Source organism: Mercenaria mercenaria, chromosome 18 (assembly GCF_021730395.1).
Source record: "Mercenaria mercenaria strain notata chromosome 18, MADL_Memer_1, whole genome shotgun sequence".
NCBI lineage: Eukaryota > Metazoa > Mollusca > Bivalvia > Venerida > Veneridae > Mercenaria > Mercenaria mercenaria.
Genome location: NC_069378.1, coordinates 14,168,234 through 14,183,239, shown reverse-complemented (window position 1 = coordinate 14,183,239; position 15,006 = coordinate 14,168,234). Strand labels below are relative to the sequence as shown.

The following is a 15,006-nucleotide window of genomic DNA, read 5'->3' as shown; positions in this document are numbered from 1 at the left end:
AAAGAAGTATTATGAGTGAAAAACACAACAGAGATAATTTAAACGAGTTTTTAAATGAAAAAGGGGGATCAAAAATTATTATGTTTAAATATTAATTGTATGTAAAAAAAATTACTTTACATTAAGATAATGTCAGAAATCAGGTATTCATATATGGAAAAATAAGTGTTTCAAGTCTTGTACAAACTACGATATAAATGCTGTAATTAAAATTTGACTTGTCAGAGTATACACCTGCACTAATAGCTCAACCTGAGCTTTTGGCTCTGGTGTGCTTAATAGCAATTCCTATTGTCAATAATGTCTTGAACTATAAATATAGGTCATTTTTTCTCATTATACACCAGTTCCTTAAAAATATTAAACTAACACTAACATTAACTTACTTTAAACTGTTAGGTACTAATACAAGTTTTCATTTGTTAGGAAGACATGTATTATAAAAAGAATTTCTTTACATGTATAAGCTATAATACAAGTATTATCAGGTGAAAGGGTTTTAAAAAATTTCAGGTAGAACCGTAACTTTTTCCTCAAAAAATGATTTCTATTTATTAGACTAAAATATCGTTTAAATTAAAGCCAAGACATATCATATTATATACATGTACAAAACTACAAAACAAAAATTTCAAGGTTCTTTTTTTTTAACTAAACAACCGCTAGTAGTGAAGAAGACTTAAGAACCACCAGGTAGAACCATGCTTTTATAGTATATACATGCAAAAACATAAAAAGTCTCAGTGTTCTTTTTAACTAAACAACTGCTAGTAATAGAAAAATCTTAAAAAACCACAAGTAGAACCATATTTTGCTTTTACAATGTATACATGTTTAAGACATACAAAAGTCTCAAGGTTCTTTTTACAGGTAGAACCGTAATTTTGCTTCTACAATGTATTCATGTATAAAACATACAAAGTCTCAAGGTTCTTTTTAACGTTTAAGGTCTCAAGGTTCTTTTTAACTAAACAACCGCTAGTAATGGAAAAGTCTTAAAAAGAACCCACCAGGTAGAACCCTATTTTTGCTTCTACAATGTATACATGTATAAACCATGAAGTAGAACCATAATTTTGCTTTTACAATGTATACATGTATAGAACATATAAAATTCTCAAGGTTCTTTTTAACTAAACAACCGCTGGTAGTGGAAACGTCTTAAAAACCACAAGTAGAACCATCTTTTGCTCTTATAATGTTATGTATAAAAATACAAAAGTTTCAAGGTTTTTTCCACTAAACTAAACAACTGCTAGTAATGGAAAAGTGTTAAAAACCACCAGATAGAACCATAATTTTGCTTTTACAATGTATACATGAATAAAACATACAAAGTCACAAGGTTCTTTTTAACTAAACAACTGCTTATAATGAAAAAGTCTTTAAAAAAACACCAGGTAGAACCATAATTTTGCTTTTATAATATACACATGTATAAAACATAGAAAGTATCAAGGTTCTTTTTAACTAAACAACTGCTAATAACTAAAGTCTTAAAAAAACACCAGGTAGAACCATAATTTTGCCTTTATAGTGCATACATGTATAAAACATACAAAGTCTCACGGTTCTTTATAACTAAAAAACTGTTAATAATGAAAAAGTCTTAAAAAACACAGGGTAGAACCATATTTTTTTAAAAGCGCCTACTAGTAGGTGGGAAAGGCTTTTTAAAAAAAAAATCACCCGGTAGAACCATGATTTATTTTAACTAATGGCTAAACCAAAATATTACATATATGAAGCTTTCAGTGGAACACAATATGTATGTGTACAAATACTATAGTATTATCTATTTTCCTAAATATAAATGTTCTAAAAAACATGATTTATATGTCAAAACACATAGACCATACAGAAATTACACAAAGGTCTATTTTGTCTTTTGACAATTTGTAACACCTGTGCAAACCCATATAAATGTTGTATGTTGTATTATATTATTATCTATTCCTATTTTCCATACAAAAAGAAGTAGATGTACATGTCAAAACATACATATAAGTATAGCTCATACAAGAATCACACTTGTAACACCCATGTAATGAAGTACGTTGTAGTCTTAAATAAAATACACTGTTCTTCTTCTTTTTAATATTTATATAAGTTCAGTTTTTATTTAACCCAGCTTATTTCCCGTACTAAAATCTAAAGTCTATTTTCTCTTTTTGACAGTTCGTAACAAAGGCACGTTATAGACTTAAATTAAAAACACTGTTGGGATTTATTCATTAGGAACTTTTATCTGCCTCACCATTAAATAATAGTTTTGACCAAATTAACTCTATAACTCTTGTGTGCTTGTCTTACTAGTATAAATACTTCACCTTAAAATTTGTTTTTTTTAAGAGTTACCTTACAGTGAGTCACAAACAACATTGGTAGCTCCCATTCCACTACGCCTGTATATTTCACACTGAAGTAAAAATCTTTGTTAGATATAACCCCAACATCTTCTAGTCTGGAGACAAAGAAAAACATACATTAGCCAATTGGTGTATATTTTCGTGTAACATTTGGTTGTAATTGTCTTCTTATTTAATAGATTCTAATAAAATAAAAAGTGTCGAAGACAGAAGAGCGAGTCCTTTCCTGGGCACAAAATGCATCTATGCAACTCTTACATGTAATCAAAACTGCTTTCAAACTCTTAAATTCGCCTCAAGTCATGTGTGTTCTTTATCTACACATTCTGGTTAGTGAAGAAAACATTTGGACGAAGTGTTTGAGAAAAGTATCAGGAATTTTGTGGAAGGCGCTTTATGGCGAGGAAAGCAGCCATTTTCCTGTCTCCGACGCTTTTTCTATCAAGTAATAAGGAAATTATATGCAGATCGAGCGAGTTTTGCCGTGTATACGATACCGAAAACTCCCTTTCTTTTTGTTTCCCTCTACAACCTGTCAAGTACCAGAGAGAATCCTCCTGTTTATTGCTACTCCTTTCAAGAATTATAGTAGCGTCATTAGTATAATAAAGGTATACAGACACTAAGTAGGGAAAAGATGGTATAATTATGATGGATTCAAATTATTCTCAGTTTTGTTTTTATTATTTTTTCTCTGTTGAGCATTTTTCCTTAACGTCATTGTGTTGTTTTACTGAAATCACGTGACAGGTCTGTGCTTGATATTTCTATAATACATCCCCATTACAATTTGGGGAAATGTAAGTTTCAAATATTTAAAAGGGTCCTGCTTGGTGTCGCAGCAACTGGCACTATCTCAATTCTGGTTCTGGTGTATAATAATAAGGACTGCCAATTATTTAGTGTTTTTAAACCAAAAAACAGCAGTTTACACGAATACTACCAAATTTTAGAATGTTGTTATAAGCCAAATATGCATGCAGTTCCACGCCTTTTCGTAATTATTTTGAAAGAAAAGTTTATATCTATCAACGTTTGTTAAATTGCCCCTTACAGATATCCTAAGTAATTTAAACCATACAGTGTCACGTTTCTACTCCAGTCAGATTTCAAGTAAATTAATAAATCTTTTTATAAAGTTAATTTAATCAATTATTCATTCACAACGTAAGGGAAACAAGCTATTCTCATGGAACTAAATGTTAAGTGTTTTAAAACTTTGACTATCTATTACCTCTATTTAATAAGATAGCCTTCGCTTTGAAATAGAATTATTACGCTTTCAACTCTACTGAAAAGCACTTTATTTCTTGGACTCGGTGCTCTTAAATTCTCTTGTCCTTTATTTTCTTGGAGTCTATACAAATTTGAATGTTTCTTAATGTATGATAGAGTTCCACTTAAAACAATACACGTAGGCGTGAACTTTATCTCTCATTTAAAATTATATAACACAGTAAGTACAGCCCGAATGATTTTGATAATTTATATTGGACATAGTCATTAGAGTATTATAACTATAACATATACATTGTATATTTATATCCATAATGTAATTTAAAGAGATCTTGATCATATTTCAATCATGAAGTCTGATAAAAAGCACAGCCTATTGTTTAACGTTTCTTATCGGTGCACGAATATAAGACGGAAATTATAAATGCTAAAAAAGGAAGCGAGCAATAGGAATGGTCTCCACATTATGTAGAAGTTTATCAAACGTCTTTTTTTTTCCGGACAGAGAACACTAACGTTAATGAATTATATATGTTCAGCGCGTTATATTTACATGACTATACAAAAATGCTAATCTCCTTAAATGCAGCTGGAAAATAATATGTGGTCATCTGATATGATACTTTTAACAGTGTTACTATGGTAGTAGTTGTTTTTATGCACTTTATTTCTATAACCGTCTTCCTTCTATTCGTATACTGCAATGGTGTGAACTACGATGAAACTTAATGACAAATATTCCTCAAAAATCGCAAGCATATTGAATTAATAGTCAAACTTAAGTACCAAACGTTTAGCTTTCATTAGTCATGTGAATGGTTCACTAAGGTAATTTGATTAGAAATAGCATTATTCATACAGCAAAGAGTAACCTTAGCAAACAATGCATCTTCATACAAGAAATGCATCAGCCTTATGACACAACCTTATGGGCACAGTCATACTTATGTAGAAAACGTATGACTTCTAGGTCCTGTTTGATTACCAGCCAGTTTGGAGAACTATCTCTAGATCGACAGCCATTGAATTAATCGAAACTGAAAAAAGGTTGAGAATTTGTCTGCACAATAACTACAGTATTTTTAAATTCAAATGTAATTTGCTGTGACGGGTTTATATTGTGTCTGAAAGTCTGAAACACTTGTTTGATTTTGTCAACCTCTTGCAGTTTGCTCTGGAATAGAATCTGATTTATCGGCTGAAACTTAGTTTAAAATGTCGCTGTGCTGTACCACAATGAATAAATGAATAGTGATGCTTGTCTAAATAGAGTTGACTTTAAATAATTAAAAGATTTTTCAGATTGAGATATTTAATTCAATAAGGTTTATCTCAATAAAATAAAGTAATATATATATATTTCACCCAAATTCATATTTTAAATGTAAAATGGTATTTCAATGAATCTCAGACTGTAAAAATAACATAAGCTTGTTTGTGTGTATAAACAGGGCTGTATGTAAGGTTTAAAACCTTGTCTACAAAAAACATATTTAGCTAAGCACAGAGTAGTAATGTCCACTTCCGGTAAAATGGATTTTTTAGCAAATGACTGTTGCACATAGAATTTAATCGAGAAATGTCAATGTATTTCTGCAATTACATGTAGTTTATATATTTAGTCAAGTTAAAATATTTTTAGGGATTTTCTACATTAGGTCATTTGATATTTATGAATATCTAGGTAATCATCAGTTCCCTACCCAAACTTTTGTTTTTGTACATAATTATCATATCTACTGCAATCTGTCATCTAGTAATCATTTCAATTAACTTCTATATTACAGATGTCGCATTTTTGTCGATTTTAGGGAAATGGGTGTAACATGCGTAACAGGTTTACTACAAGTATACAAACCCATATATCCTTGTAACCTTATTTCGGTCTCGTGTCAAACCGATGTCGTATTTTGGCCATTTTTAAGGAATGGGGTGTGACGTTATTTATAATGTATATAATTTATGAAGAATTATACACATGTGGGAAATCTTCCAGGAAAACGTCAGTTAAATCTTGAGGTAATGACTTCCAAAATTACCTCATTGTTTAAAATACAAACTAACTCATTGCTTTTGCAGTGTTTTTAAACCACAGTTCAGTAAAGTGAAAGTTGAGTTTTTCTGTGTCCTTTTACAGCAGTAATTTGTTCTCTGCAAATAATTTTCGGAGTCAGCGACCTTAACCACTCAACCACGGAGGTCCTTAAAGAAAATACTAGCATTTGAACTGAACTCACGACCTTTAACTTTGTAGCAATGTAGACATAGTCAGAACAGAACGGTCGATATAGTTATTCAATTGTATAAAGTTGTTAAAGATTGATGTTTTGAATTGAACCTTATATGATCAGGATATTCGACTTTGAAACATTGACCAATTATTTTCTTTTCCATGCTCAAAACTGAGAAAGTCCATTTTAAGCGAAGACAGTGAAGTGTAACGTAACAGTATTCTTGAAAATGCTGTGTAGGATGCTTTGACTTTACATTTATGTTGTTGAGGTGTTTGAACTGGTTTCTTTTAATTATTTATCTAAAGAACGACAAGTAAAGTTTTGTCATGTTCTTACATAAGTATGTACAAAATAACTGAAACGCTCCTATACTGTGATCATATAAATCGAAATGTAAAGCTGACAAAACACCAGTTTATTTCAAACAGAGAAAATTTGATACCCTGTCCTAAGGACCGAAATGTATCAATAGTTCAAAGTCTGTATAATTTTTGTTTTATTTTAATGATACAATAATAATATCATTGCCTTAATTCCAGAGTGACTAAGTAAAGTTTTGGCAAAACTGAGATTTTAGTGTCTTTAGGTATGTCTCTATGACCTCTGTATGATTGTAAATTTGTGGCCTTGTAGAACTAACAGAAACAGCCTAAAGTTTAGCTCAACAAGGCTGTACGTAGTGTATAGTCATTGACACTCAAATCTCCAACTCAAGTCTCCAAAACTATCAAAAAAGCTAGTTACGGCATTGTGGAAATAAGACGATTTTTGAAGAAGCAAATTGAACATATAACGTTTTGAAAGTATGGTGAACTAGGATTCAAGTCCCATAATTGGAATGTATTTATCACATTTCACGGCTTCTGTTTCGCAAAGGTTTGCATTTCCGGCAGCAGATAGTTCCAGAACACAACTTGTTCAGCTCTAAGACGTTGTTTGATCTTCGACTGCTTGGACGCTATTTCAAGATACATTTCACCATTTCCGTCATACGCCGGCCAAGTTTCACCGTTAAGTGTATTAAGTTTCTTAGGTATGTTGGGGTTCCTGAAAGTATAACAGAATTGTTATAAAACCGTTATATCTCAATCATATCAAAAACACTTGCACGAGAAGTATATGTTCTGTAGGCTTCGAAAATGCATGAATATTCAGCAAAATCTAATTAATAACAGGTAGTGACAGGGAGTTGTTAATTTTGCATACTGGAGTGAAAAACTAGGATAAGATGTGCAGAAGGCTTGGAAATGATTAACACCTTTAAAAATATGGCTTATAAAATAAAATTGACTATTTATAAAGCACACATATGAAATCGAAATGTAAAAAAAAACATTCAAAATGTCAACTAAAGTAGCAAAACAATGTTTAAAATCCAAATTCATTGATTGTCACGGTGACTGAGAAACTAGAAACTTGCAGAGCACAATGTAAACTTGTTTAAAATCTGAAGATACTGGAATGTGTTATTATCGCCCTTTAACAACTGAAATACTGTTTTGCCCTTAATCAGTATAAGAATATTCGATGTTTTATTATACATATATATCTCTTAAAACATATCACAGTAGTGGATTTCGCACTTTAAGGTTAAACAAAATATGAAGTAGGAAAACATTAAAAGGAGGTTTCCTGAGCCTAGCTTTTTAATGGAGAACCCACCATTTCTTACCCGGATTTCGCGAAGTTCGTCCACATAGTTATTATTTCCAATGACAACTGATAATCCTTTGGTTCAATACTATTTTCAGAAAAGTTCCAGTACTTCCGGATATTTTCTGTAAAACCGAATAGGAAGGGCATTTCGTCCGAATGACGGGCAACATCTGGTCCTTCAAGTTCAGGTGGAATCGCTATAAGACGTTTTGGAGGTGCTGCCGAAAACTGATAGACGTATGTGGATGACACGGCACTTGAATGTGCATTTGCAGTGGATATCATAGGAGCATTTACTGTATATTCGGACCAAATATCAATAGCATTTTGCAAACGCTTTGTGGTGTTATGTGGATCGTTCAAATCCGTGTACTCCAGGATTGTTAGATCTGACGCCAGTTCAGTTGGAGTTTTGCCTTCAATTGCTCTGGGCACAATGATATTATCAAACTGTTGCACAGAAATGTTGTAACTGAGGTTGGTGTAGTATTGTTAATTAAAATCATCAACAAATATAGGTAACTAACACCGTCATAATTGTTTGCACTTATCATTAGATCAAAATCCCAAAAATGCGAATATTTTGAACGTAAATTTGGATCGGACAGCTCAGATAATATATCAGGAGTCTTTGCAAGTACAAATTCATCATCAAAGACGGGGGCCCAACTTTTGTTTACTTCACTGTATTTCAGACTTTCAAGCGTTACAGTCGCAGAAATCATGTCGGCCTCTGATTTACTTTTTAAACACGCAGAAATATTAGACAAGTCACTACATCCCACGTATTGAGCAAATTCTTTAGATGATTCCTAATTTGCATTTCCATGAGAAACAGCCCAGGCAGCAATAGATCCACTTTCTGCTATTGCTCGTTTAAATAATCTTTTATTGCCAGGGTAGAGCATCTGGTATATAACGCTACTTGAACCGGCTGAATCTCCAAATATGGTTATATTTGTGGTGTCTCCACCGAAGTCAGCAATGTTTTCGTATACCCAGCGAATAGCTAGATGTTGGCCTCATAAACCATAATTGCCTTTTGCGAGAGAGTCATGAGTACTGAAAAATCCTAACGCCCCAAGTCGGTAATTAAGTGTAACAATAATGACGTCAGCAAGGACACTGATTACATCACCGTCATAGATTTTGCTATATCCTGTAATAAATCCTCCTCCATGAATCCAAATCATTACCGGCTTTGTTTCTGCATTTGTGCTGGATATTTCAGGTGCAAATATGTTGAGATAAAGACAGTCTTCAGAAATGGTCTCATTTACAAGTTGCGGTTGAGGGCATTTCGGTGAGTATTTATGCGTTTTAATGGGCGTCATAAATCGTGTCTTCATGACAGGCTTTTCAAAACGCAGATCTCCTACTGGTGGTTCAGCATACGGAATTCCGAGAAATTTTCTTACTTGAAAATTCTGGTTGCCAAACTTTACTCGATCAGTAAAACCAATGATATCTCCTAAATTAGTAGTCACCATCTGTATTCCATCTCGAATAAGAAATCCTTTTATTATACAAATTTGAGCTAAAATCAACTGGACATATAGTATGTGATACATCTTGTTTAACTCATGTACTGTAATATTAAATACTTGATTTTGTGCATATAGATAATTTTGAATTGGGTATGTTCTCAAATATTTAGATAACTGTGCAGCCAAAGAATTTAACTGCAATACGTATATAGTAATCAGTTGTGCTAGAATTTGACCTTTCTTTGCGAGAGTTGTGGTCAAAATTTCTCATGTAGAGTACTTCAATGGAGTTAGGAAGACGAGCGAAATTTAAATTTATGCGATCTTTTAAAATCCTTCGTGTTTATAGTCCTGGGATAATACTAGGTGTAGATAGGATAATTTATCAAAGTAAGATAATTTTTCCTATGCTGATCTAAGGTGTTACACCGTACGGATCACCGAAAATGGCGGACAGGCAGAAGACGCCAAAGAAATAGAAAATACCGATAAACCGGTGACACCACGTGATATTTATGGCCTTCAGGTGAAATTTTGCTGGTCTTTGAATTTCTCTAGTCCAATGCGAAAATTATAGCTTGTCCTTAAATTTCACCGAAGTATTTTCCGCTACTATCAAACTTGAAAAATACTCGTTTGGTTTTAGCGTTATGAACCTCGTGAGAACTCTTAAATTTCGCAACTAGATTTGTCGTTTTAATAGTGAAATGTAAAGTAACTTGGGTTTGGTATGACCCTTTACAACAGTCGATGTGAAAAATGGAACACAAACAACAAAGTACTAAGTCTTATTATTTCTACGAATAACAGGAAGACATTAAAAGTAAGGACACAATTTCATCTTTGTAGATTTACATCTCTTGATTATTAAACGGACTACACATACTTATGTACATTCAAGTAACACGTAACAGATTAAGGTAGTTCTGCACCTTCGAGTCAAATTTTTTTCTACAATGTAGATTTACTCACGGGTTGCCATTAATTCATAAAATGATTTTCATTTCCGTAAGCCGAATCCAGGCTTTATTCTACGATATCCGGATGAATTACGTCACGCCACCACTTCTGGTTTATCAAACGTGCAGAACTACTTTAAATACATTAAAGAATCACCGTGCGTCACATTACTATTCTGTAAGTTTTCAGATAAAGGGTTTGTTGTTTATATGCTCGCTAGTGTGACAATTTGAAATGAATTTTTCAGATAAACCATAAAAACAACCTAATAAATTGGTTAATGGAAAAGAAAGAAACAATAAACTTAACATTCAAGCGCAATCAATGTTACTTAATATCGGCAATAACACTTTCTGTATCTAAGTGGTACTGATCTTTAAATTAAAGTTGGTGGTTGTATAGTCGGAAAAAGCATATGAGTAAATATGTTGTCTATTTTACTTTCGGAAATGATGATAAATGATCATGGATGATAATGCGCTCATCATTCGATTGATATTTGATTGGTTCTCATTTCCTTCAAAGTCCTAAAACAGATCGGATGGTTTCAACTACCGGTATCTCTAGTACAAATTTTGTAGGTATGACTTAAAAAAATAATTCTGCAATTGACGTCCACATAAACAAAATATAGCAATTAATATTTATTTGTATGGGTTTTTATTTACAGCGACATAATGCGGATCGTATGGTGACTTCTAAGGGCGCCTATCAGTGCACACTATCGGGAATAGACAGATGCTCGGGTAGAGCCACCGACTTTCATTAAGGAGAATGGAAGTACTTCACAGACATATAACAAACAAATATGTGCTAGATTCTCTCGACCACTGAACAAACCTATAACTGTTGACAAACAATTTCTAAATGTAATTTTTTCTACGTGTGTGAATTCATGAAGATATGAGCCGTGCCATGAGAAAACCAACATAGTGGGTATGCGACCAGCATGGATCCAGACCAGCCTGCGCATCCGCGCAGTCTGGTCAGGCTCCATGCTGTTCGCTTTTAAAGCCTATTGGAATTGGAGAAACTATTAGCGAACAGCATGGATCCTGACCAGACTGCGCGGATGCGCAGGCTGGCCTGGATCCATGCTGGTCGCATACCCACTATGTTGGTTTTCCCATGGCACGGCTCATATGTTTCTTTTCGTACAGAATGTGAATCAAGATCACAATAAAGTCCAGCAACACTATAATTATCCTGCGGTTTAGTGACGTCAACGATCTATCAATCGTCGACTTCAATTCCAAATTCCCGCTGAGCTATCTCTGAATTCGTGACAAGTTATAATTAACATCAGAGACAAATACATTTTAAATTATCTTCTGGTCTGCGTCTAAAGTTCCTGTTCAAAGCGCCATTTAACATGGATTAACATATTTTCGTTTCCTTAAAAAATAACAGGGAGGTGTAAGATAACTAAAGAAATAATGGTTACAATTAGATGTATGTAGTGTTTGTTTTGTATATGTTGTCAAAACAATGCAGTACTCTAGCTAAGAACTGCAGAAATTTTTTGAGGGTGAGAGGGACTTCCCTTTCTGCTGGATGGATAATAAATTTATGATACAATCACTTACATCAGAATACGTAATATGACATTGTCAATACTTAAACATGCGTTACTATTCCTTGTGAATTCTAGGCTATGAAATAGTTTGGTGTGATATTTTATTTTCCTTATACATTGTGTATTTCGCATGAACATCACACACTTTGAATAAAATGTCCATTGTGCTGATTACGCAATAACTTGTTACAATTATCGTTTATATGGCTACCAAATACTAAACCTATAAGTTATAACTGTCAAAACTATTTTGGCAAGTTTATGAACGTAAAGCAATATGTTTCTATGAAATTGCTAAAACTTTTGAAAATAAATCTTACAAGAAAAGCACTCCATATTTGTTATGCAAAAATGTTACTGGATGTACTGAAAATATTAATGATCATTTTTGGGGTTAAGATGTACCTCTCAACTTATTTGATGATAAATTAGTACATGTATATATCATATTTTTAAGATGTCACATTCTTTTGACTCCTTATGAAATCACTGAACACTGCAAAATACGTTTCTGCATTAAATGATATCTTACAATTTTTAGGACATGTCTAATTAACCACTTTTTATGGCATGCATAAGTTATCTTTTCCATTCAATCACGAAAACGTTATCGACAATGAGATTAACATTATTTGAATCTCACTTTACGTCTCTTTCTAAGGTTACTTCTCATAAGAAGTACATGTCAAAAGCAATAGCACATTTACCTTTAAAACATCACAGACAGCTTTCTATAAACGAAATACGAGACACACGAGATACAGTGTGTTACTGTCTTAGATACGATGTTTGTGTTTCTAAGCTTAATAAAAATTTTGTTTGGGCACATAAAGGACAGACTGACAGAAAACGAGCAAACGTATATTCCCTACTGGACTAGCGTACTAAATTGATGTAACCACGTTACACTTTTTGTTATGTAGAATTATGCTCATAAAATTGAAAAGCAATATTGAGTCAGAATTGACAGGACACACAATTTGGCGGGAGAGATGGTTAATCAAAATACACATTTCTCAACTTTCATTAAGTCAATAACAATTGTTAAATTTTAAAGTATTCAAACAGGTTCTCAATGCTTGATGTTTATTCTTTCTCTCTAATCCTTCATATTTTTTCTCTCAAATTTTCCAAATTTGTGTCTGGCAATATGATTTCATATCTTGTATGATCCGCCAAAGAAGGTTTTGTTGACCATTTCTTCAAACACTAGTGATCCTTTGGACGAGAATCTGAAAGAAGAAGTTTTCGTCATTGTTTCATTAACATTAATTTTTATACACAGTAATAAATTTTGCAGGTTTCATTCATTTAAACTACAAATTTTAGAATACAAAATATAAAAATGTTATTTCTTGCAAATAAAATATTAATCTGACATATATTATTAGGAAAAGATGTCATGTCTTAAGAACTCACATAATTAATAAAGACAAAGACCTATGAATTTCAGCATTATGATAAATATTTGTCTACATCGTTTTCATACATCTACATTTTCAACTACACTATACGCATTTTCACTTCTTGTTGATGATGTGTACACAGTTTCGTTTAAATTTAATTAAAACTGTGACTACACAATTTACAAGTGTATTTTTGATATTTCAAAATAAAGGACATTGCTTTAAGAAAAAATAATCAGACATGGAAGTCCCAGCAATATGCGCATGACCACTTCATGTTGACAATTTGCAAACAAACATACTGGCACTGAATGAAAACTGTAGGAGGAAATGAGTACATTAGGTAAAATTGTAATTGTAATATTTTAAAAATGGGCATAACGCCAGAATGAAATAGACATTATGGCCCTGACGTTTATGGTAATGATGTTTTATGGGAACTAGTAGAAAATGAGGGAGAAGCTGAATGCAATAAGTACAAAAGGAACTGTAATATTAAATCTATAAAGCCTAAAACAGGCAATATCTCAAGAAAAGAAACACTAGATATAAAATCCACGACAATGTGTGTATGTCTGCTGTATGATGTATACCATGATTTATTCGAACATGATGGAAAGTACAGGAGGAGTTTTGATACACAAGGTACCGACTGTGATATTAAAAAGTCAAAAGTGGCATACTAATTAAAGAAGACAAAAATCAAACTTGACAGTCCCGACAATATGTGCATGTTCATTTCAAATTTGAATTTAAGTATTTTAGAACTATTTATGTCTCTATACTTCTTTAGTTAATGAAGTTTTGATTATTACAAAAGTATATCTGTAGACCTACTGCACAGGTTGCTTTACAAATGAGCCGTGCCATGGGAAAACCAACATAGTGGGTATGCGACCAGCATGGATCAAGACCAGCCTGCGCATCCGCGCAGTCTGGTCAGGATCCATGCTGTTCGCTAACAGTTTCTCCAATTCCAATAGGCTTTAAAAGCGAACAGCATGGAGCCTGACCAGACTGCGCGGATGCGCAGGCTGGTCTGGATCCATGCTGGTCGCATACCTACTATGTTGGTTTTCTCATGGCACGTCTCAAATGTAGTTGAAACATTCATGCATGACATGAACGATGATTATTATACCATTTATTGTCACTCAAGGTAAAGCTGATGACATTTAGTGCATGGCCAGGTTTTTCATTCTGACCCCTGTCTGTTATTACAAGTATACTTTATTCTTCGATTACTTAGAGAACATTCTTTTTTTTTTCAGATGGTAATATTGTTTAACTTTATGAAATATTGACATTTACCTTTCTGGTCGCCACCATATATTCCTTGCTTAATAAGAAATATTCAAGCACTGGAATACGCCGAACACAGCCTCTAACACATCAACGATCTAAACCATTATTTCCATGGTGCCTGTTTATATTCATTCTGAAACAAAGACAAGATTTGTTTTTGTACAAATGAATAAGATGCACATTAACTAACATTACTTTGAAAGTTATTATGACAACATTTATCAGTGCTAACCAGCTGATTCATTCAGACCCTCAGACAAATATACATGTATGCAGCGGTTTTATGGCTCTCTATTTCCCTCGAAAATGCTGCTTTTTCTATTGTAGCCGTTTTCATTCATTCTGAAACAAAGACAAGATTTGTTTTTGTAAAAATGAATTAGATACACATTATAACATTACTTTAAGTTATTATGGCAACATTTATCAGTGCTGACCAGCTGATTCATTCAGATTCTCAGACAAACATACATGTATGCAGAGGTTTTATGGCCCTTTTCTTCCCTTGAAAATACTGCTTTTTCTAATGTGCATGAATAAACTTTACATGTCCTGAACAATAACGATCTTTTTGCTCAGACAGTGACCCATTCTGACCAATTTACTATCTACAATGTTACAAATGCGGCTAGTTTGCATCTAAATCTCCGGCGATACATGCATATAACATATTTTCTCTAACCGGGAAATGCTTTTAAATGGTCACGACTGGGTAGTTCGTTTCCAAGTCGTGAAAAACAGACGACGTGTTAACATCATTGTTCTAGCTCGTTACAG

General features: G+C 33.0%; 1 protein-coding gene and 1 pseudogene across 1 annotated transcript; both read right to left on the bottom strand.

Moving 5' to 3' along the window:
- Positions 1-6,389: 6,389 nt before the first annotated feature.
- On the bottom strand, positions 6,390-9,069 carry LOC128550848 (fatty acyl-CoA hydrolase precursor, medium chain-like; annotated as a pseudogene).
- Positions 6,694-8,220, bottom strand: LOC128550483 (acetylcholinesterase-like). Its single transcript, XM_053529669.1, has 3 exons — positions 8,176-8,220; positions 7,512-7,945; positions 6,694-6,886 (listed from the first exon to the last, which is right to left on the bottom strand). The coding sequence occupies exons 1-3, from the start codon at positions 8,218-8,220 to the stop codon at positions 6,694-6,696; spliced, it is 672 nt and encodes a 223-aa protein (XP_053385644.1).
- Positions 9,070-15,006: the final 5,937 nt, after the last annotated feature.